This window comes from Armigeres subalbatus, chromosome 3 (assembly GCF_024139115.2).
Source record: "Armigeres subalbatus isolate Guangzhou_Male chromosome 3, GZ_Asu_2, whole genome shotgun sequence".
NCBI classification, from domain to species: Eukaryota; Metazoa; Arthropoda; class Insecta; order Diptera; family Culicidae; genus Armigeres; species Armigeres subalbatus.
Genome location: NC_085141.1, coordinates 179,656,090 through 179,678,415, shown reverse-complemented (window position 1 = coordinate 179,678,415; position 22,326 = coordinate 179,656,090). Strand labels below are relative to the sequence as shown.

The window sequence follows — 22,326 nt, the reverse complement described above, 5'->3', positions numbered from 1 at the left end:
GATCAAAGAATATTGAAGTTGAGTTTCAATTGTTTCAGTAATAAAAATTATCCTGCCAAAATTGACAATATTGCCATTTCTCGCGTATAAATTTATATTTTCTCAACTTGAACAACTTCAACCCTTCCAAAATCCAGATTAATCCATATAGCGGCGATGATGCCTTTCTCGTGCATCGTAAAATGTATTGAAAAATCACATAAGAAAAATAAAAAAAGCCCTTTAGGGGGCAAACTCAAATTTTGTCGATCATTTGGAAGTTTTTGGATTGATTTAAAGAATGCATTGCCACCATCTTTGAAAAAAAAATGGGTTATTTTTTTTTCTTGAACCCTTGCAAAAAAACAATGATTTTTCAATATTTCCGAAATGCAATGTCCGATCGATCCAATTTTCAATAGTAAACAATGGGGCTGCATTTTCCGTCGAATGCAACTTGTTGCGAGTAAATCGGATAATGCTAAGTTCCAAAAAGTGTGTCTACCAAATTTGTACACACACTCATACATACACAGTACACACATACAGACATCACCTCAGTTCGTCGAGCTGAGTCGATCGGTATGTAACACTATGGGTCTCCGGGCCTTCTATCAAAAGTTCTTTTTTGGAGCAATCATATAGGCTTTCGGTACAACTTTGTTGTATGAGAAAGGCAAAACATAATAAATTTGCCAAATACGTACCCTCAGCTTCATTTTTAATGGGCTAACAGCCAAGGACTGGAATTTCAATTGAGGTTAATCATGAGTATGAAAAAAACCAGATTAATCCACCTAGCGTTGGTGGTGCCTTTCTCGCGCAAAAAGGTAATAAATGTAGCCTTTACGCTTACACCTCGATGATGTACAAGAAAGGCAAAACAGTTGCACCGTCTAATGTTATGATAGAAAATTTACACTAGTAGACGACAGATGGCTCTGCCAAAAGTTTCTCGATTTTCCTATATTCGAATTTTGACTTTCGGACAATTTCATAGTACTATGAAACTGAACGAAGAGCATACTTACGCCTAAATACGTGCAACACGAGCATCTTTATAGTACGATGAAACTCTTAATTGGAGCAAGCCATGGATAAACTTTAAAAATATTCATAGATGCAAGGCATTTTTCATAACATATTATTGTTCTATGTGACTATGTCTCATCACTATTTTAATATTATCTATTTTTTGCAATTTGCAATTATTATGAAATTCAATAGTGATCAACAGCGTTTTAGTCTCTGGCGGATGCAATTTGTTGAAAGAAAATCGGTTAAGAAATTCTATGTGAAAATTTGGCTAATGTTTTTTATGGCATTTTGTACACACACACACGCACACACATACACACACACACACGCACACACGGACAGACAGACATTTGTTCAGTTCATCGAGCTGAGTCGAATGGTATATAACACTATGGGTCTCCGGGACTTCTATCAAAAGTTCGAATTTGGAGTGAAATGATAGCCTTTCGGTACAACTTAGTTGTACGTGAAAGGCAAAACATATGCTATTTTAAAAAAATAAAAAAATCAGTAGACTGATTAAAAACGAGCTGAATTACGAATTCAAATAAATGATAAACATTGACAACATCATTCATTCTTCTACTGATGACAACAATCCTTGCAGGCTGTGAACCATTCCATCGATTCGTTTAACTTTTAGTTAAAATTTTACAGTTATTTTCCCATAGTGGTTAAAATTTTACCCCGAAGCCGACCCATTTGAGTTTTGACAGATTGATAGTTATTTGGAACAAAATGGATTTGGCGCCAATTTTCTCGCGAACAAAGTTTAACTATCGAACTGTCAAATCTAACCATGCTCCGGAGCAGGGTTATTTTTAACCACAGAGAACACAAAGGCATCCTGAAAACGGTCGCGTGCGTTTCAAGTTTTTTACGGTCGAATCGTGAACGCAATTAACAAGTGTGTACACACTTAGAATATTCTACAGTGTACGGTAATTTTTTACCGAACTTTCAACAGCTGAACGTTCGGTAATCAGTTCGGTAAATGAAAATATTACCGATCGTTCGGTAGTTTTAGTTTTTGATGATCTGTCAAAAAAGTACCGTACTGTCGGTAATTTGAAAAACAAAACTACCGTACGTTTCGGTTGTTTTTTCGATTTGAATGGGGAAAAAACTGATGCTTTTAGTTGTTATCAAATTAAAAAAATAGACTTGTAGTTTAAACGCATGACTTCTTTATTTGTTTTTTTTTTAGGAAAAATGGATTTAGAGAAAATCAGGCTCTGCTTCTCTATACGGAAAACGATGAACGTAAATCAAATGAATATTTATAATTATATATTCCGCTTTACTTCGGAGTAAATTTGAAGATGCTTCAATTTTTCAGTAAATTGTTTCCAAGGGAGGAAGCTGAAAAAAAATGTTGCATGAGCGTGATGACCGTGCATTTCGTAGTTGCTGCTCCAAAGCTGAAAAAAATTATTGCGGAGAAAAACAAATTACTTGATTATGAACGTAACATACCTGTTATCATTTCTTCTTTTATCAGTTTAGTTTTTCCGTGATAAATTCAATGGAAAATTATTTACCGTTTCTTTCAGCTTTGAAACAGCCGCTCGCTACATATAGATTTTGATTCAACAAAACTGAATATGACAGTTTGACAGTTCAACCGCCGTTCAACGATTTACCGGAGTACTGTAAAACAGAAGTAGTTTTGCAGTTTGTTCGGTATTTATTTTACAATGTACGGTGATTGTCCGATTTTACAGAACGAACTGTCAGTTTAATTAACGAAGTCTGTCAAATCATTTTGGAATTACGGTTTGTTCTGTAAAATTTTACCGAAATCCGGTAAATTTAATCTTGTTAACCGAACGTACTGTAATTTATCATGTTTACCGAAGCTTTTCGTCAAAAAAATTACCGAACTGGGAAATCTATTTTATGTGTGTAGAGAGCGGAATCATCCAAAAATAACCTGTGCGAGTTCCCGAGGGAAGATATTAGTGAAGATTGAGAATTAATACCGAATTAGTGACAAAGTTGAAACAATTTATTGCGTTAAGTGCAAGAGACGCCAGCTGCTTGCGGCGGCCATTTTGTTACTACATACAGAAAAAACTAGTGAGGTTAGGTGCAAAGTGACATATCATGAAGGAACCTGATGGTCCCGAAGAAAATGGTGCTGTCGGGTGAGATAGCCCGGTAAACTAAGATGTTGGAAATCAGTCTGTAATCGAACACAGTAGAAAATCCGGTTATGACCGACAGCAGAACGGTAGACAGCAATGGAACAACATCGTGTACACCCTCTCCGACACACCCCCAAATCGAGTCTACATCGAACTGGTAGATAAGCAAAGACCAGATGCAAAAATCAATAAGTTCGCACTCGTAGCAACGATCCGAAAAATGCCAGAACTTCGCGGACACATAATCGACATGAAGTATCACTATAGGATTTCGGGCGGTCATTAATCGAAAATGTCATGTCTTCCGAATTATTTTAAAATATTTTCTCTCCATTGTCAATACTCTAATTAAGAGAAATTCTGAATTTGAAGTCTCTAGGTGCACTAGTTCCAAAGATATAAGGTGGCAAAGTCAGAAATGGGTAAAAAAGTTAGCAAATTTTCTGAAAAAATATTTTATTTTCAACTATTTATTGAAATATTTTTAAATGTTTTTTCTTCAATGTTAATACATCATTACAAAGGTTATTGTATAAGCTTTTAAATGGTGTGCAAAACTAATGGTTACACTGTGAAAAAAATTGAAAAAATGCGGAAGCAATATTTTTTTCCAAAACGACGCTATTTTCAACTTTGATAGTGAAGAACTTTTTTTCCTCAGGAATCCCCGGGTTCTTTTATGATACACATCAAGGACAAAGCTTCGACTAAAATGTCCTGAAAGAATTTCTTGCCAGTATTTGCAATTAACAGAGTTAAGTCACTCTGATTTTTTTTCATTTGTTTTTTACCGTGTTTTGCCTCTCTCGTACTCCAAGGTTAATGCTCATTCCAAAAACGAATGTTTGATAGAAGGCCCGGAGACCCCTAGTGGTATATATCAACTAACTCAGCGCGAAGAATTGAGGTGATGTCTGTATGTGTGTGCATGCGCGTCTGTATGTATGTGCGCAAAAGAACGCAATCGCCATTTAGACACTTATTTGTGTCCGATTTTCTCGCAACAAGTTTCATTCGACGGGAAATCTAGTCCCATCGTTTCCTATTGAAAATGGGTCAGACTGAACTATGCGCTCAAAGGGTATGGTCAAAATACATTTATTGGTAATAACTTCGACTTTATTTATAACCATTTGAGCTCATTTAATTAACTTTTCAAAGGAGTAATGAATAAAACCCCAATGCAATGCAGCACAACGGTAACGGAAGGATTTAACAGTTCGCTCATATATTTCCTGTCAAATTTTACTGTTTCCGTCGCCATTCCGCTGAAATGCGTTTGGGGCTTGAGTGGTTTGAGTCATTCTCTAAACCTAATTTTCTGAGCTATTCATTAGCTACTGATGGAGAACTAAATATGAGATTTCATAATATGTAAATATTTATAAATCTCCTGGAATCAATAATTCCCGACATGTTTATTGCAAAAGTAAAGACGAACAATATCTTAGTTAGAACGGAGCGTATGAAATTCCTGCTAGTGTTCATGAATGTCTGGCTAATGGTAGGGAAATATTTATTCACTCATCTACACTTTGAGGTTCACTGGCTGAACAACCAGCGGAAAGTCAATATAAACAGTTGAAGAAATTTAGAACTCATAATGCAAGAAAATGATCAAGAGAGGCAAATGTTGACATTTTCCTTCGTGCCTTACATGAATCAGATCCATTTTAAGCTCGATTTGGATAACGAGGAGACGTTGGAAAAAATTTTTCACTTAGTTATTCTTATGCCATGCGTAATTTTGTAATATTTGAAGATTTTCAAAAGTTCTTTATCTTCTAATACTTTAGATGAATTTATCTCATCTTCCATCGTTGATGGAATTGAAGAAAATATCATTGAAGACTTAAACCTTGACACAGAAAAAGAATGATGCTGTATATAACTTGTAGAAATCATGAAAACAAATCAAAAGTAATTCAAATAGTGTTGTTATTTAAATTAAAAGAATTTTGCTTTTCGGAAGAATGGAGCATTCTTACATTCCACAATGAATGTCCACATTTTTTGAGAATATATTAATCTCATTTTTTGAATAACTTGTACACGTAAAAATGTCATGGATTGCGATTTCTAATTTGCTAATACCCTTTTTCAAAAGTTATTTTCAATTCTGATTATTTGATTAACATTTAATGCTTTATGATCCTTCAGATCCTAGTACTTTGTCAAACAAATTGTTCTAAATACAAATTGTGAGGCATGAGAGTGAGAACAAAAAATATCACGGAATGTCATGAAATTAATGTCATTTAACATGATCGCCGCCATAATGTCCATAAATTGCTGAACTTAGTTTTTGTACAGCCCCCTTCCTTCTCCTTAAGAAAACGCACGAAATTTCAACTTCCCAAATAGGTTTGCTTTGTCACGTTAATCGAACCTATGAAAAAAATAATTACGTAATTCATAGACGATCCCCAAAGGGGGGGGGGGGGTTGGAAATTGTATATTCATGCTATTTCGACCATACACAGCTAAAACTAAGTGGAAAATCACTTTAAAAGTCCAATTTTATTTTTGACCGCTCGCTTGTATGGGGATCCCCCATAGTGAGTATGTCGGCCGATTCAAAGTCATCGTGCTGCTAAACAACTTCATCAAGGCGAATTTACTTAAAGAATGCCCTGTAGTCTACCGTGGATATTCTGGACTGCAAGGAATTGCATTCAGCAGCTATGGTAGATGGTAAAAAATTATATTCGAAGTCAGGTTCGCTACGGGTAACGTTTGCCGGTTCGATACTCCCAAAATATGTAGATATCGAAAATATGTTGTTTCCGGTGCGTCTTTTTGTACCCAGAGTTTTCAATTGTACCAACTGCAAACAGTTGGGGCACACTGCCGAGTTTTGCGACAACAAGCCCCGTTGTGGCAAATGTTTTGAAAAGCATAGGGAGGAGTCCTGCCAACAACAAGTTACAAAGTGCGCTTATTGTGGCATGGACCCTCCCCATGGTTTGCAAGAATGAAGAATGCTCGGTGTACAAAAAGCGCACCCAAAAAGTTAAGCGCTCGTTAGTACAGCGCTCTAAGCAGTCGTATGCAGAAATGGTGAAGTCGCAAGACACATCCGCAACTGCCAACGCAACGGCTGCTATTTCAGCTGCCGTTCAAGTAAGTGATTTTTATGATGTCATTTCCATAGACGAATCGGACTCTGACGTAGCCGATATGGATGATTCTGCGGAGGTACACGTACCCGAAAAGAGGAAGAAACTGTCTTCCCCGGGATTGCGCCGTAAGAAAACAAAAATCATCCCTAGAAGCTTGCCTAAATCTGATGGTAATGGGGGATTATTTAAAATTCCGAAGCAACCTGTCTATACTGCTCCTTTTGACCCATATTGCAGTAAGACATTCCCGCCATTGCCTAAAACTGATGTTACAAGGAAACATCAGTCAAGGAATATCTCTGAGCAGAAAACTGCTACTCGCACTTCCAAGAAAAGAATCTCGTCCAAGCGAGGATTGATATTCTTTAAGGACCTTGTGGATCGTATTTTGAACTTATTCAATATTCCGAATTCATTGAGGCCAATCATTGACCTCTTTATTCCAACAGTTGAAAGTTATCTGAAGCAATTGATTGTTTCATGGCCCCTTTTTGCAGGACTTGTATCTTTCGATGGATAATACGGCCATACAAGATACAATCACTGTGCTGCAGTGGAACTGTCATAGTCTGAAACATAAATTGGACGTGTTTAAGTTTTTAATTCGCAACTCCGATTGCGATATATTTGCACTCCGTGAAACATGGCTTTCTTCTGAAGATGAAATCAACTTCCACGATTTTAACATTATTCGCCAAGATCAGAATAATCATTAGAGTAGAGTGGGGCAAGAGTACGCACTTAGTTTTCAATCGATCATGTGGCCCTTATGAAGCAAGCTTCTGCATATCAAATCAGTGTCGATGATTCATATAGGGTTACTGCTACTAGACTTCATCTCATAGCTCCGATATTGGTCTCACGAAAAACAAAGCAATGAAAAGGTATTTGGTTTGTTTATTATTTTTCTGATTTTTTTCAGCAGTAAGCACGCATGTTAGCAAAAAGAAGCGACGAAATTGGTGCCGTATTTCTTTGTTTCGCGATGAGATGAATATATGTTCAGTGAGATGGAAAATGGAACAGTTCCCCTACTCTTCCTTTATGTTACCCAGTGGAAAAAATATTGAAATTATTGAGCTTCGTTTTAGTAGAACCCTTATTGCAAGACAAGTGAATAACGTACTCTTACCCCACCGGTGGGGTAAAAGTGCGCATCGGGTGGGGTAAGAGTACGCATTTATCCATCATGTGCTTTAAGTATATATTAACACAAATAAGAGTTAATAACATTTAATTGATGTTTAATGAGCATATATTAGGGAATATTTAAAGATTACGTAACTCTTAAAGGGGGAGGGGGTCCTAAAAATGTGCACCTTCATACGAAAAACAAAATATATACAAAAAACTACAGAGGTAAAAATATATATCAGGTTTCGCGTGGCGTATACAAAGGCATTTTCCTTAAAGACAGTCCACCAATCACGTAACGTAAAATTTGGCTATTTCATGACCCCTCCCCCCCTATCTTACACTATTTGTATGAATCCTTCAAAAATTATAATGATCGTCATACATCTCGCAACCACTCCCAGCTAAACGTTGCGTAATTTATGAATGTTTCTTTTGATTAAATGAAATTATCATTTAGATGAAATTGTGTTTTCGTACTATGTTTAGGTGTATAACAATAAGTCCTAATACAACTTCATTATTTTGCTTCAGTGCTTTGTTCGCTAAGTCCTTTCTAACATCGAATTACTTCAACTTTTCCTAAAAACTTGTGATATTTTCGAATTCTGTCCCTTTTTTCTTAGTTGTGGATCTTTACGCTTTGGAAGAAGTCTTATTTCGGCCGGAGATACGGGTTTGACATCATAACTTGAAGATTCATATGCGTACTCTTGCCCCACCGGTTCCTGCGTACTTTTACCCCACAGTCCCAAAAATTATTCAAGTAATGGTTTTGACTTCTTGGAAAACCAACCGGATTGGTGTTCTGTACCATAAAGTACCCTATACAATAGGTTATCGAAATGGTATAATGTTCACCTGATTGAACGTATATATGGTAATGAAATACTAGTTGCGGAAATCCAATTATTTTTAGCAAACTGACCAAAAAGTTATCTAACTCCATATCTCCCTTGTTGTTTATTCAAATCGTTTACAATTACACATGATAATAGTTGGCCAGAATACCTGTCGAACTGATGCAGTGCTGCTAGTTTATCTTTTTTTACTACTTCAAAAATTCCAAAACGTACTCTTACCCCACGCGCACTCTTGCCCCACTCTACTCTATGGTGGCGTTCTTTTGGGAATCAAAAAATGTCACACTTTCTACAGAATTCCCATTCCGACTGTTAATGGTTTAGAAATCGTCGCTTGCCAAGTAAATGTAAAGAATAAAGACCTTTGCATAGCTTCAGTGTATATTCCCCCAAATGCCTCACTTAATCGTCGGCATCTTTGGAGCGCAGTCTCTCTTTTATCATCCCCAGTTTTAATACTGGGTGATATGAATGCACATGGTATTGCATGGGGCGAAACTAGAGACGATAACAGAGCGCCTATTTTCTATGATTTGTGCGACGATTTCAACTTGAATATTTTGAACACAGGCGAAGTAACTCGAATAGGACCTCAAGGTCAGGAAAGTCGAATAGATCTGTCTTTAAGCTCTAATTCACTATCATTAGATTGCACGTGGAAGGTAATCCAAGATCCCCATGGTAGTGACAACATGCCGATAGTCACCACAATCAAAAGCGGCTATCAACGATCAGTGCCAGTTAATGTTCCTTTCGACCTCACGAAAAACATTGACTGGCAAAAAAATGCATCGGCGGTAAAAATTGGTATTGAATCAACTGATATTCTTCCTCCACTGGATGAGTATCGATTCCTTACCGAATTGATTCATAAAAGCGCACTAGAAGCTCAGAAACGACGCGTTCCAAGTACATCTGTCATAAGAAGACCAGCCACTCCTGGATGGGATGATGAATGTACTAAGTTGTATTCCGAGAAATCTGATGCCTTCAAGGCTTTCCGTAAACACGGAAGGTCCGAGCTTTTCGAAGAGTATTTGAGGCTTGAAAGAAAGCTCAAAAATCTTCTCAAGGCTAAAAAACGTAGCTACTGGCGACGTTTTGTTGAGGGACTATCACGAGAAACCTCAATGACAACACTTTGGAAAACGGCCCGCAACATGCGGAACCGCATTTCCACCAATGAGAGTGAAGAATACTCCAATCGATGGATATTCAACTTCGCAAAAGGTCTGCCCAGATTCCGTACCAGCAGAACCGCTATTTCGAGAATCAGTCACTGATCCCGGTTCTTTGGGTGGACCATTCTGAATGCTGGAACTTTCTATGTCTCTTCTTTCATCAAACAATTCTTCTCCGGGATGCGATAATATCAAATTCAATCTTCTTAAAAACCTCCCTAAAAGACGATTACTTGACCTGTACAACTGTTTCATGGAGTACAACATTGTGCCCCCAGAATGGCGACAGGTCAAAGTAATAGCTATTCAAAAGCCTGGGAAACCAGCGTCTAATCACAATTCATACCGACCGATCGTCATGCTATCGTGCATGAGGAAATTATTGGAGAAAATGATCCTTTCAAGAATTGACCATTGGGTCGAGCAAAATGCATTACTGTGAAATACTCAATTCGGTTTTCGAAAAGGTAAAGGAACAAATGACTGTCTAGCGTTGCTCTCTTCAGATATACAGCTGGCCTACGCGCACAAGGAGCAACTGGCTTCAGTTTTCTTGGATATTAAGGGCGCTTTTGATTCTGTTTCCATAGAAGTACTGTCGGAAAATTTGCACAGTAGTGGATTACCCGTTATTTTGAATATTTTCTTGTACAATTTGTTGTCAGTAAAACATATGAACTTTACTCTCGGCACTCTGACAACTTCCAGAAATAGCTACATGGGCCTTCCTCAAGGTTCATGTTTAAGTCCCTTGCTTTACAATTTCTATGTTAAAGATATTGACAATTGTTTGGAAGGACAATGCATGCTTAGACAACATGCAGATGATGCCGTGATCTCCCTAAGAGGTTCATGTGCAAATGTCCTGCAAAGACCATTGCAAAATTCCCTAAATAAGCTGACTGTTTGGGCCAGACATTTAGGGATCGAGTTCTCTCCGCAAAAACTCAATTGGTAGTGTTTACTAAGAAGCGGTACCCAGCTCAACTGAAACTAAAGCTGTTGAAAGATGACATAAACCAATCTTTATCTTCTAAATACCTTGGGGTCTGGTTTGATTCCAAGTGTACCTGGAAAACCCATATTGATTATTTGTTAGAGAAATGCCGAAAAAGGATCCATTTTCTCCGTTCTATCTCTGGAACTTGGTGGGGCGCTCACCCGGAAGACCTCATCAAACTATATAAAACGACTATTCTCTCTGTTTTAGAGTAAGGCTCTTTCTGCTTCCTCTCAGCAGCTGATTGCCACCTGATCAAATTGGAACGAATTCAATATCGATGTTTGCGTATTGCTCTTGGCTGTATGCATTCAACGCATAACATGAGCCTGGAGGTGCTTGCTGGAGTCACTCCTTTAAAGCACCGTTACTGGGAGCTCTCACTAAGAATACTGATCAAATGTGGAACAAGTAACACACTTGTATTAGAAAACTTCGATAATATGCTTGAACTGGCTCATCGTTCAAGGTACCTGCGAGTCTATCTCAACTACAGATCGACAGATCTCTGTCTTCCATGTTATAATCCACCTCGAGTTCACTTCGTCAACGACAGTTCCTCAATTGAATACGATCTGTCCATGAAACACGCTATTCAAGGAATACCAGATCATCTTCGACAAATATCTATTCCCTCCATTTTTTCTGAAAAATATAAACATGTCAATTGCAATAACAGATATTTCACTGATGGCTCTCGCATTAACGGATCCACTGGCTTCGGTGTTTTCAACGTAAGTTCAACCACATTCCGAAAACTTCAGGAACCGTGTTCGGTTTATGTTGCTGAGCTGGCAGCAATTAACTTCGCTTTGGGGATAATTTCCAATCAGCCCGTAGACCATTATTTCATCTTCCCGGATAGTCTTAGTTCTATCGAGGCACTCCGGTCGATGAAACCTGTTAAGCACGCATCTTACTTTCTTACAACTATAAGAGAGCAGATGCGTGATTTGGTCGAAAGATCATTCAAGATTACCTTTGTATGGGTCCCATCCCATTGCCTAATCTATGGCAATGAGAAGGCGGACTCGCTAGCAAAGGTGGGCGCACAGGAAGGTGAAGTTTATGATAGACAAATCTCGAATAACGAGTTTTCCCATTAGTCCGTCAGAGTACTCTTCAAAATTGGCAAATGATTTGGTCACACAATGAACTTGGACGGTGGCTATTTTCCATAGTTCCTAAAGTTTCTGCGCGAGCGTGGTTCAGAGGTGAGGACTTAAGTCGAGGCTTCATTCGCACGATGTCGAGGCTTATGTCCAATCACTATTCACTAAACACACATCTCTACAGAATAAACCTGGTCGATAGCAACCTATGTAGGTGCGGAGTAGGGCAGTTCAAATTTCAAAAATGTTCGAAAATTCCAACTCCCATATGTCTATCTGGGTGGTGCGGATAGAATCGATTTGGTTGTCAAACTGAAGCCAAAATTTTCTATTGTGCCGGAGCCAAACATTGAAGATTGTGGTTATGTTCGTTTCTGATCTAATATTGAGAAGTATTGTTATTATTTTGGGAAAAAATAAAAATAAACTTTGTTTGAGTTTTGTATTCTTTGTAACAAATATTCTCACATTATATTTCGAGTGGAAAATTAGTGGGAATGCAATTAAAAAGGACTCGTTACGAAATTTCACGAGATTCAGCAGCTGATTGGAGCATCAATGTATGTAAACAATCGTAAGGTCATGTAGAGTCTAGCGCATTTGTGCGCCCTCGTGCAGCGTGGAAAGAGAAATTCGAAGAGCGGGAAATGTTTGACAGCCAAGTAACTGCAAAATAATTTAGTTTATGGAAGTGATTTCAAAATATCCCTCTGCTCGCTTGAGCGCAGAAAAGCGGCTCTATCCGCAGCACCCAGATGTCTATTAGCATCATTTTGATAACATAGGAGTTCTGGCAAAATTTCAGGCAATTCGGTGGCCATTTAGGGGTGGCGCGAAGTCAATTTATGTTTATATGGAAATTTGTATGAGAAAAACTAAAAAATATTCAAGTCTCCCTACATCTGTCAAATCGTGATGAATTCAAATAAACATCCCGAACCTCTCTTTTTGGAATCTATATAAATGAGACCTCCGGATAACACATTAGTTATGAGTGGATTGAGCGGTTCTATTGACAGCGTGAATATGAGATAAATGGCTAAAATGGTGTAATTAGCCTCAACGTAGCAGTGGAAACATAAATTAAAATTAATGAGTTACCCACTGGTTAAGCTCAAACAGACTCCAAAAATGGAGGTTGGGAATGTTTATTTGAATTCATGACGATTTAAGAGTTGTAGGAGGATTTGAATAAATTTTAAGTTTTTCCCATACAAATATCCATATAAACATAAATTGACCTCGCGCCACCCCTAAATGGCCACCGAATTGCCTGAAATTTTGCCAGGACTCCCATATTATCAAAATGATTCTTATAGACATATGGGAGTTGGAATTTTCGAACATTTTTGAAATGTGAACTACCCTAGTGCGGAGCCGGTTACGATGACATCGATCACGTAGTTTGGTATTGCTCGGAAAATGACGCCTCCAGAGAGCAACTATTGGACACCCTTGTGGCCCGAGGTAAACAATAACCCTTCCGGGATATAAGAGGCGTTTTGGGAGATCGCAATGTGATATATATGCAGGCCATCTATGCTTTCCTTTGCTTGGCTGACATCAAAGTTTAATGCCTATATTCTTCTCTTTCTCAGTTTTTTTTTCTTTTCCGATTCTGTTTCTCTGTACCATGTACCCCGAAGCTCTGGCCATCCGGAAGATGCTCCCTGACGAACCAAAATCGAGCACGTCGCCACGCAAAATCGTTTTCAACGTTCAACGTCAAACGCCCGGATGAGCAGCCGAAATAACCTAAACCCAAATCCCTACCCCGCCCGTCCTGTATTAAGATTTTTAACCTTGAGTCGCCACGAGTATTATGGTCTATGTCCCCTCCCAACTAACTGTTAAGATAAGATGATATACCATGTAAAAATATCATACTTGAGAATTGCGGCTCCGCAAAGTGTCACACACGACTGAGCCTACCAAATAAATGAACTGGTAAAAAAAAAGGCGAATTTACTGAACACCGAATGCACATACTACCGAGCATACAATCCAACCCATCTGATTTCGATCACCGGAAAAATCACAGGAGATCCAGTACATCTCACGGAAGAAGAAATTGAAAACGACCTGGAACGCGAAGTCCCGGTACTGCAAATCCGCCGGTTACATCGATTCAGCAACGGAAACAAAATACCATTAAGTGCTGTCAGCAGTGACGGGAAATGTCATATCGATGTCATGGGACTAACTTGCTAATAACTTTTCTCACAAGTCATTTACATTTATGTTTTCCTTATAAACATGTAGCACTTAAAGGACCCGAAATCTTTTTCTAACAGGTAATTTCTCTAAATATGATATTGGAGGCGTGAGAGCCGAATTAGTGTCGAATGACATTAATGTCATGACATTCCGTGACATTTTTCTAATCTCGCTCTCATGGCTCTCACTTTGTATTTAGAACAATGATCTGTTCGACAAATTTATAGGACCCTTTAAGTACTACATGTTAATCAAAAAGTCCGAACTGTAAATGACTTTTGAAAAAAGTTATTAAGAAATTAGTAATAGCAATGCCATGACATTTTTTGACATTTCCCATCACTGGCTGTCAGTGTGACATTCCGCACTAACAAGCTCCCTGAAAAGGCGAGACTGTTTTCCTGCATTGTTCGCGTGCTACCATTCATCAAGAAAGTTGATCTTTGTGAGAACTGTTTGAGGTACGACTACCGGACTATCAATTGCAATGGCTCACGCCGTTGAAATGACAGTGTGGCAACCGCCACGAAGAGGAAATGGATTATGAACAATGCTAGCAACACATAAGATGTGCTAGTTGTAGAACAGAAGGGCACAGTTCCACCGACTCGAAATGTCCAGAAAGAAGACGCCAAATGAACATCAACAGTCCGCGCGAAAACGAATCTGACGTACACCGAGGCCCGAGACCAGTGCCCAGTCACCTGCTCTAACCGCTCTAACGCTAGAAACTTATGCATCAGACGTGAAATCCAACGAGACTTTCAAGCAACAATGGGAGAAAACAAACTTGCCACGAGAACGCATGCATCACTCCAGTGGTGAAGCTGTGGAAGCCAGGGGTCTGCGAAGCGGCCATGTTTCCGATGCCTGTATCAAAATCATCGATTAATTTAATACGAAGGCGTAATCATAGTCGTCGAAAACCTGCCATTGAAAATATGTTTTAAATATCATCATATTTTGGCGAAATAGAGCGCTTGATGCCGATCAAAATATGAAAAATTATTAAAGGCATCAATATTCTTGTTGAAATACACCTCGCATTCATACTTTCGCACAAGTTCTCGAAAAATGATGAAAAATAATTACGTCTATTTGGAAAAAATCAATTCGGAATAGTGGTTTGTTTACAAAATAGAATTGTCAGTGGGAAACCCAATTTCAACCGAACAATGGGAAACTCAAAGATGTTGGCTATTGTCAAACGTAGTGGGTAGGATTGGGGGTGCCAGATACCTGGTGGAAGCCGACTGAAAACGAGAAGGATAGGCGAAGAAAAGGGAAACTACAACGCGAAGCTGAAGCAGGGGGCAGCTCTGATAAGGAAATGCTTGACCAAAAGCAGAAGAAATCAGAATTAAACACCGGTGTGGGGCTGAATAACCCCCACCGGGTATGTGACACGGAGCGAACTATAGCTATAACCTTTCCCGTCAAAAATTGTATTTCGTTTTAGTGTCTCAATCGATTTTTTGGCTTATTTAAGGTCAACTTTTCCAAAGAACCCAATTTTTTTGAAGCCTTCAACTATTTTTAAAATTGAAAACAAAAACCGAAAAAGTGCTGCACGTGTGAACGGGCCTGAAAAAATCACCCGATGTTCTTATAAAACCAGCCCCCTGAAACGGCTGTCATCTGCATACAATATGATTGAAGCCGAAAACTTGGTGCTAAACTTGGTGCTAGCTGTCAAGTTTCGGCTTTAAGCACGGAACACAGTGACGCATGCGACAATATCGCTCGAGGATCGATTTAATTCGAATAAAAAATAAATAAACAGTATTTTAGGCTCGATTTTAGGCTGTTGTTGAAAGAAAAAGCGCACCGTCTAACATATGTTTCATAAATTTATTGCAATTATCTCTATAGCTGAATCGTTCATTTCAGATACACATGTTTCGCTATAGCGCAAAAATTATCAGCACTGCATTTGTTACAATAACAAATTCCAATTTATTAATAATAACAAATTTGTCAAGTCTGCCTGATACCCATGTCGATATCTGAACAGTTGTGATAGAATTTGGATAATTATTTGTGAAGGAATTTACTTTTGATAGATTTACGTTTTAATGGTTTTGGGGGGTGTACCAGCCTTTTTTAAGACTGGGTATTTTTTTTTAATCTTCGAACTGGCACTTTCAAGTTTACGGTAAATGTTTTATTTTGAACCCCTAGAGGAAGTGCTACCCAATATCCGCTTATATCTTCCAAATGAGAGCCAAAATCACATAATTTCATTTTTTTTTCTCCTTTATTTAAGTGATTTTTTAATTTTAAAATTAAGGTCACATAATTTGATATATGAAAGTCTTATTTATGAAAAGGAATTTTGAAATGGGCATTGGATGTTTATAAATCGCTGAGATTTTCAACTATCTGAAATGAAAATATTCTTCGTTTTGGACAGTGCAACATCTTTTGGAACCCCAAATGTACACAATTTGGACACCCCTTTTGGTCTGTTCAAAAATGAATTTTCAATATGCACAGGTCATTTGAGCTAAAGTAAAGTCTTAAGCCCCAAACACAATACAACGGAACAGGGACGGAAACGGCAAATTTGACAGAAAATATATGGGCTAACTGTCAAATTTTCCGTTTCCATCGCCGTTCCGTTGTATTGCGTTTGGGGCTTTATCTTTCGATTGACATGCATCAATGAGAAGATTGCTGCGATTTAAATGTGCAATTCCAACATGTAATGATTGTGTTCGTTCTGAGATATTCAATGATGTATGCAATTTGAAGCGTAACGCATTGTAACGCTTGCCTTCTTGATTTCATTAACATTTCATTAATATTCCATCCAAATTTCAAAACACATTCGCAGCCATCTTATTTGCATATAGACCATGCGGGATTCAGCAGCGTCATGATTTTAGTTCAGATATCAAGAAAATGTTGACAGGAAGGTCCAAATCAAGTTGCTTACTCTAATTTTTCGGTAAATGAGATGGACTTTGATTTGGATTCTGATAAACTTATTTCTCGAAGGACTTTAGCTCTGTTAGTGGAATGTCTAGAAATAATTTGATTAAAAACTGAAAGCAGTACGCGGTTGGACTTTTTTCATACTGTGTATCAAGTGTGATATCACAAAATAAAACTTGAAATCTTTAAATTGCGTTTATTATGCAGTAGAAGGAAAGTCTAGCCCGTACTGCTAACCGTTTTTAATTAAATTGCTCCTAAAATGTTTGAGAAGAGTTTTAAAAAACTTCCCGTATGTTTCCCCGAGCAATTTTTTCAAATATTATCCTTCGAATCCTTCTTCTTCATGCAACCTTTATTCGCTAATAATGATGAATTCATGAGGATGATGATGATCGCTGCGATGACAAACGACACAAGACAAACGTCAAATAGATTGCACCTTACCAGAACATGTTAAATTGTGGCGGCTATCGAAATTATATTTTTTTTTTCGGTGATAATTTCGGCTGATTTTGATGATAATTATATTGTGGCAGCTATTACCGCACGTAAAATGCTGGATAAATGACGAAAACAGAACAATACAACTTAAGTTATTGAAATTTAAAATTTTCAGGATCGAAAATCATTTTGCGATACATAATTAAATACCCGCGCGAAATGTACGGGTACAATATGAACGGAGCTTTAAACTTCAAGAACAGCACTAGCGCTACACCAACAAACGGTGGCTTCAAGAACTAGTGCTTGTTTCACGGGGTTGATAAAAACAGCACTTTTCACTTTTGGTTTTAATTTTAAAAATACTTAGAGGCGTCAAAAATAAGGGTTCTTTGGGAAAATTTATAATAACCTTAAATAAGATAAAATTTGTGACGGGAAAGGTCAATTGAGTTCGAATGTTGTGGAGTACAGTGTCTCAACATAAGAAGTGAATGTAGGGTACTGTAAACCTTACTACAAACGGAATTAATTTGAAAATTCCAATTCAAGTTATTACCCATTAGAAGTCTCAAATTTAGAATCTTTTCCAACAACAGTAATATCCCGATTTTATCACCCTCCTAATGAATTTTGGGGTGATAAAATAGAAAATAGCATAGCATATGTGATTGTACAAATCGTGTGGCTATACAATGCTGAATTGAGCAATCTACTGTATTTTCATTTATTTAGTCAACATCTAAACAGATAACACTGAATCAACAATTTGACGCCACAATACACGGTTCGAGGCCGCTTCTATCCATCCTCGAATACGCCCCACGCTCGCCAAGTCGTTTTGCACCAGGTCTGCCCATCTCGCTCGCTGCGCTCCACGCCGTCTCGTACCTGCCGGATCGGAAGCAAACACCATCTTTGCAGGGTTGGTGTCCAGCATTCTTGCAAGCAATCTACTGTATATTGTCGCAAATTGGTACTTGGAATTGGTACGTTTTCCTATACAGTAGCAAATTTTTACCTGACTACGCCTTGCAATCACGGAAAGAAGGGAAGGAATGTTAGTTCAACATCCTGGGGCATTTTGGGGTGATATAGAAAATGTGACAAAATCAGATTTTTTTTTATATTCAATTTTTCAATTTGTATCACAAATATGAATCAGCTATACATTGCCTTGGAAAGACGAATGACATAAACGGAACCCGTAATTTCTCGTCGAAAAGGTTTACAAAATTCTTGACAGGTACTCAGAAATATTTCATAATAAACCACCGATGGCGACAGTTATTTAATAAAAAACATTGTTGTTTGTGATATTTTTACAAAAATAAAAATAACGACTAAAATTTTCAAAATTTTTCCGAGTGACAAAATCGGGTCGAAAACGTGATAAAATCGGGACGTGATAAAGTCGGGTCGAAGACGTGATAAAATCGGTAGCAGACAAAATCGGGGAGTGACAAAATCGGGTCAATACTGTACTACTAATGGGGTTTCTGTTAGATTAGTACGTTTAGTGCGGAAAATAATAAATTGAGTTCTCTTCGCATTTAACACCAAACTGCTGCAGCAACATCACACAAGTATATACGGATGTCAGTATTGTTCTGATATGCTAGTCCGTTTATACGTTCTAGGACTCCAGATATGCATACCTGACAATCATCAGCATACAAATGAAATGGGCAGAATGATATAGCTTAGATGAATGAAGTTGAATAAACTTCAAATCCAATTCATAGACATAACTTTTCAACGCTTTTTCTCGATACATTCTTAAGCGATTGAGAATGTAACCCGCAAGCGTCCTGCGAAACGCGGAACGCCTCTCTGGATTGCGTCACTGATTTAAAACTCTGCAAACATTAAAAGTACATTCCTCATATATTTTGGCCTAACAAAAAATATAAATATGTTTGTAAGGCTACATAAGTATTAAGTATAACTTTGAAAATGCAGTCTGGTCATTAACTATAGATGAAATTCGAAAAGATTCTCAATCAGGAGAATCTCCAGATTTACAATCGCATAACTTTCTTCATATTGTCATCGAGTGTGATAATGTCCAAATAAGGGTGATATGGACCAGTGTCTCATGGAATTAATGTATTCTCGTACAAAAAACTGAAACATAATGTTTTCGTTATCCGACCTATAGACTACCCCTAAGATGGCCCAATCGCACCTCAGGCCCATTGATCAGGCCCATTGATCAGCCCCGTTGACGGTAGCGCTAATTCGGACCCAATTTATTAAATCGGCGGATTGATTAGAATTTGTATCTGTCTGTCTGAATCCTATATATAGATTTATTTCATTATCAATTCCATTCGGTCAAGAACTCAATGCACAAGTGCGTTTTTGAACGCCGCATTCACGCAAGTACGATAGATATTCCCCTCATCATATAAGGCAATGAATACGCGCTCCCACTTATCTAAGCGGGGCGTTAAAAAATCGCAAGCGTGCATCGTAGCAAGGTGTTCTTGTATAAAAACAAAAATCATCATGTGGGGCTGTGTGGATTCTAACCCAATAGTGTCCGGTGTTCGGCGCGTAGTTCAGGAACCGTATCATTGAATGAACTACTGGATCTGAATGGGCAAACAGTCTACTGGGTTCCAAAATGATTTACAACAAAAGACGTACCGTAGATTGATCTGTTTGTTTGTAATTGATAAGATAATATTTCGATTATCGTATGGTATAAAAGCGAACTCTTCAGGTAATGTCTATTAGTGCTCTTGCTGCGCCAAATTTGTTCGGAATGAAGCTCGTTTTAATACTCGCGTGTCTTGTAGCAGTAGCACTTGCCGATGAAAGTGCCCCAAGGTGTGTGACCTCACAAACAACTGCTAGTGGAAGCCAAGCCCGTGCAGGCCCATACTGTTCTGGAGATCTTATTTTCGAAGATAACTTCGATTTTTTGGATTTTGAAAAGTGGGAACATGAAAATACCCTGGCTGGCGGTGGCGTAAGTTTTATTTTTAAATAACTAATCATTCCTTTGTTAATTCGAATATTGATTTTTAGAATTGGGAGTTCCAATGGTACACAAACAATCGAGCAAACTCCTACTGCGAAAATGGTATTTTCTATATCCGCCCAACTCTACTTGCTGACGATACCGGTGATGCATTCTTGACCAGCGGAACTTTGAACATTGACGGAGGACAGCCGGCGGATCTTTGTACTGGTCCGTTCTTCTGGGGTTGTGAACGCGCAGGTAATGTCAACAATATTGTCAACCCGATCAAAAGCGCCCGAGTACGATCTGTGGAAGCGTTCAACTTTAAGTATGGCCGTCTGGAAATTAGAGCAAAGGTTCCAACAGGGGACTGGCTATGGCCGGCTCTTTGGCTTTTGCCGAAACGACAGGCATATGGATCGTGGCCTGCTTCTGGTGAAATTGATTTGATGGAATCGCGTGGTAACATTGACTATCGTAATGGAGGTGTACACATCGGTGTTGAACAAGTTGGATCGACCTTGCATTTTGGCCCTAATCCCGATCAAAATGGGTGGGCAACAACAGTTGCTTATAAAAATTCCGCTGTCGGACAAGGTTTCAACAACGGTTTCCATTTGTACCAACTGGAATGGACTCCAGATCATATCACATTCAGTGTAGACAATCAAGTACTTCGAAGAAACGATGCCCCTACGGGTTGGTGGGCCAAGGGTGGTTTCGTTACTACATCTCCTGCTTCTGAAAATCCTTGGCAGCATTCATCCAACATGGCTCCATTCGACCAAGAGTTCTACATTATTATGAACTTAGCCGTCGGAGGAACCAATGGATTCTTCCCGGATGTTCCGCCAGCAACCAATGGTGCCCGAGGTAAACCTTGGGCAAACACTTCCCCAACTGCGGCTCGCGATTTCTGGAATGGTAGAGGAGTTTGGCAATCGACCTGGAACATGAACGTAAACAGAGGCAAGGACTCTTCTTTCCAGATAGATTACGTCAGAGTATGGGCTTTGTAGATTGACGAGATAAAGGTAATACACCCAGGTTTTTTACATGGTTTGGTTTTGGTGGTTTAAGACCTTCAGCGTTAATAAAATAATGAGTTAACCCCACGAAAAATTCACAAAAATCAAAGAAAATTCAGGTGGTATTTAAAAGCTGTGAAAGTTCGGGTTAAGCGGAAAATTAATAAATTCCAACCGTGTAAAAAAACCTGGGTGTACAGTGTGTATTTGGATCTGGTATCCTAGTTTGTATCCGATGCACTATTGGCCATGGAATAAATGTTGATTTCAATAAATAATCAAAACAGGCATTGACGAGAGCACAACCGCTAAGAATTCCTCGAAAAGGTTTAAAGGCCAGTTGAGCGTTATATCTATTATGCATTGGGAAGATGTCACCAGTCAAAAATATGTTGATTAGATCGGAACAAGATTTCAAGCCAGCCTCATTCAGTATAATAATAAGCTTTCACTTAAATTCCTGAGAATAGAGTGAATCAGTGACAACATGTTTGTATATTTAAGTTTGAAGATTGCGCCATTTGCGTTCAGCTCACTTTAACGAAATGAAATTTGAACATGTTCAATTTTTGTCAATTTAATTGATTTCAACTGAGTTTACTTACCCTTTTGACAGGGTTGTAATTGTTTACATTATGCTAATTTTATACCGTTTGCCATAATTTGCGACAAATGCACAGATTGCATTAAGTAAACGGCAGGGCCTTGTATTAGGTCACGAGAAAATAAAAACTGATCATGTGTTTGTGTCTACTTTGAATCTAATTTTACATTTCCATTGAGGAGTGAAATGCTGTATACTTCGACAACCTCAGCAACCTTACAAAAAAATTGACCAAAGACGGGTATTGAACCTTAGCGCATCTTGACTGACGCGCTAACCATCTGGACTATAAACCAGATGAGGAAAGACGCGACCAAAGGCTATCATAATCCACGTTTCATGTATCGATTGAAACCAAATAAACCAACTTAATGCAATGAACTTGCATAACAAGTATGACATTCTCTGATCAGTTTGCACGCGAGATTTGATACAAAACGCTTAATACAAAGAAAGTCATACAGAATTGTTTTGTGCAGTTTCTATTAATGAGGGACAGAATGTTTACATCGACGAAATTTACTCCCAGTCGGCGCCAGAAGTAAAAAG

The 22,326-nt window shown here is 38.3% G+C and overlaps 1 protein-coding gene across 1 annotated transcript; it reads left to right on the top strand.

Annotated features, from left to right (window-relative positions):
* Positions 1-19,944: 19,944 nt before the first annotated feature.
* LOC134226215 (beta-1,3-glucan-binding protein-like) lies at positions 19,945-21,186 on the top strand. The gene is made up of 2 exons (XM_062706832.1): positions 19,945-20,151; positions 20,211-21,186. The coding sequence occupies exons 1-2, from the start codon at positions 19,945-19,947 to the stop codon at positions 21,162-21,164; spliced, it is 1,161 nt and encodes a 386-aa protein (XP_062562816.1). The 3' UTR covers positions 21,165-21,186.
* The last annotated feature ends 1,140 nt before the right edge of the window (positions 21,187-22,326 follow it).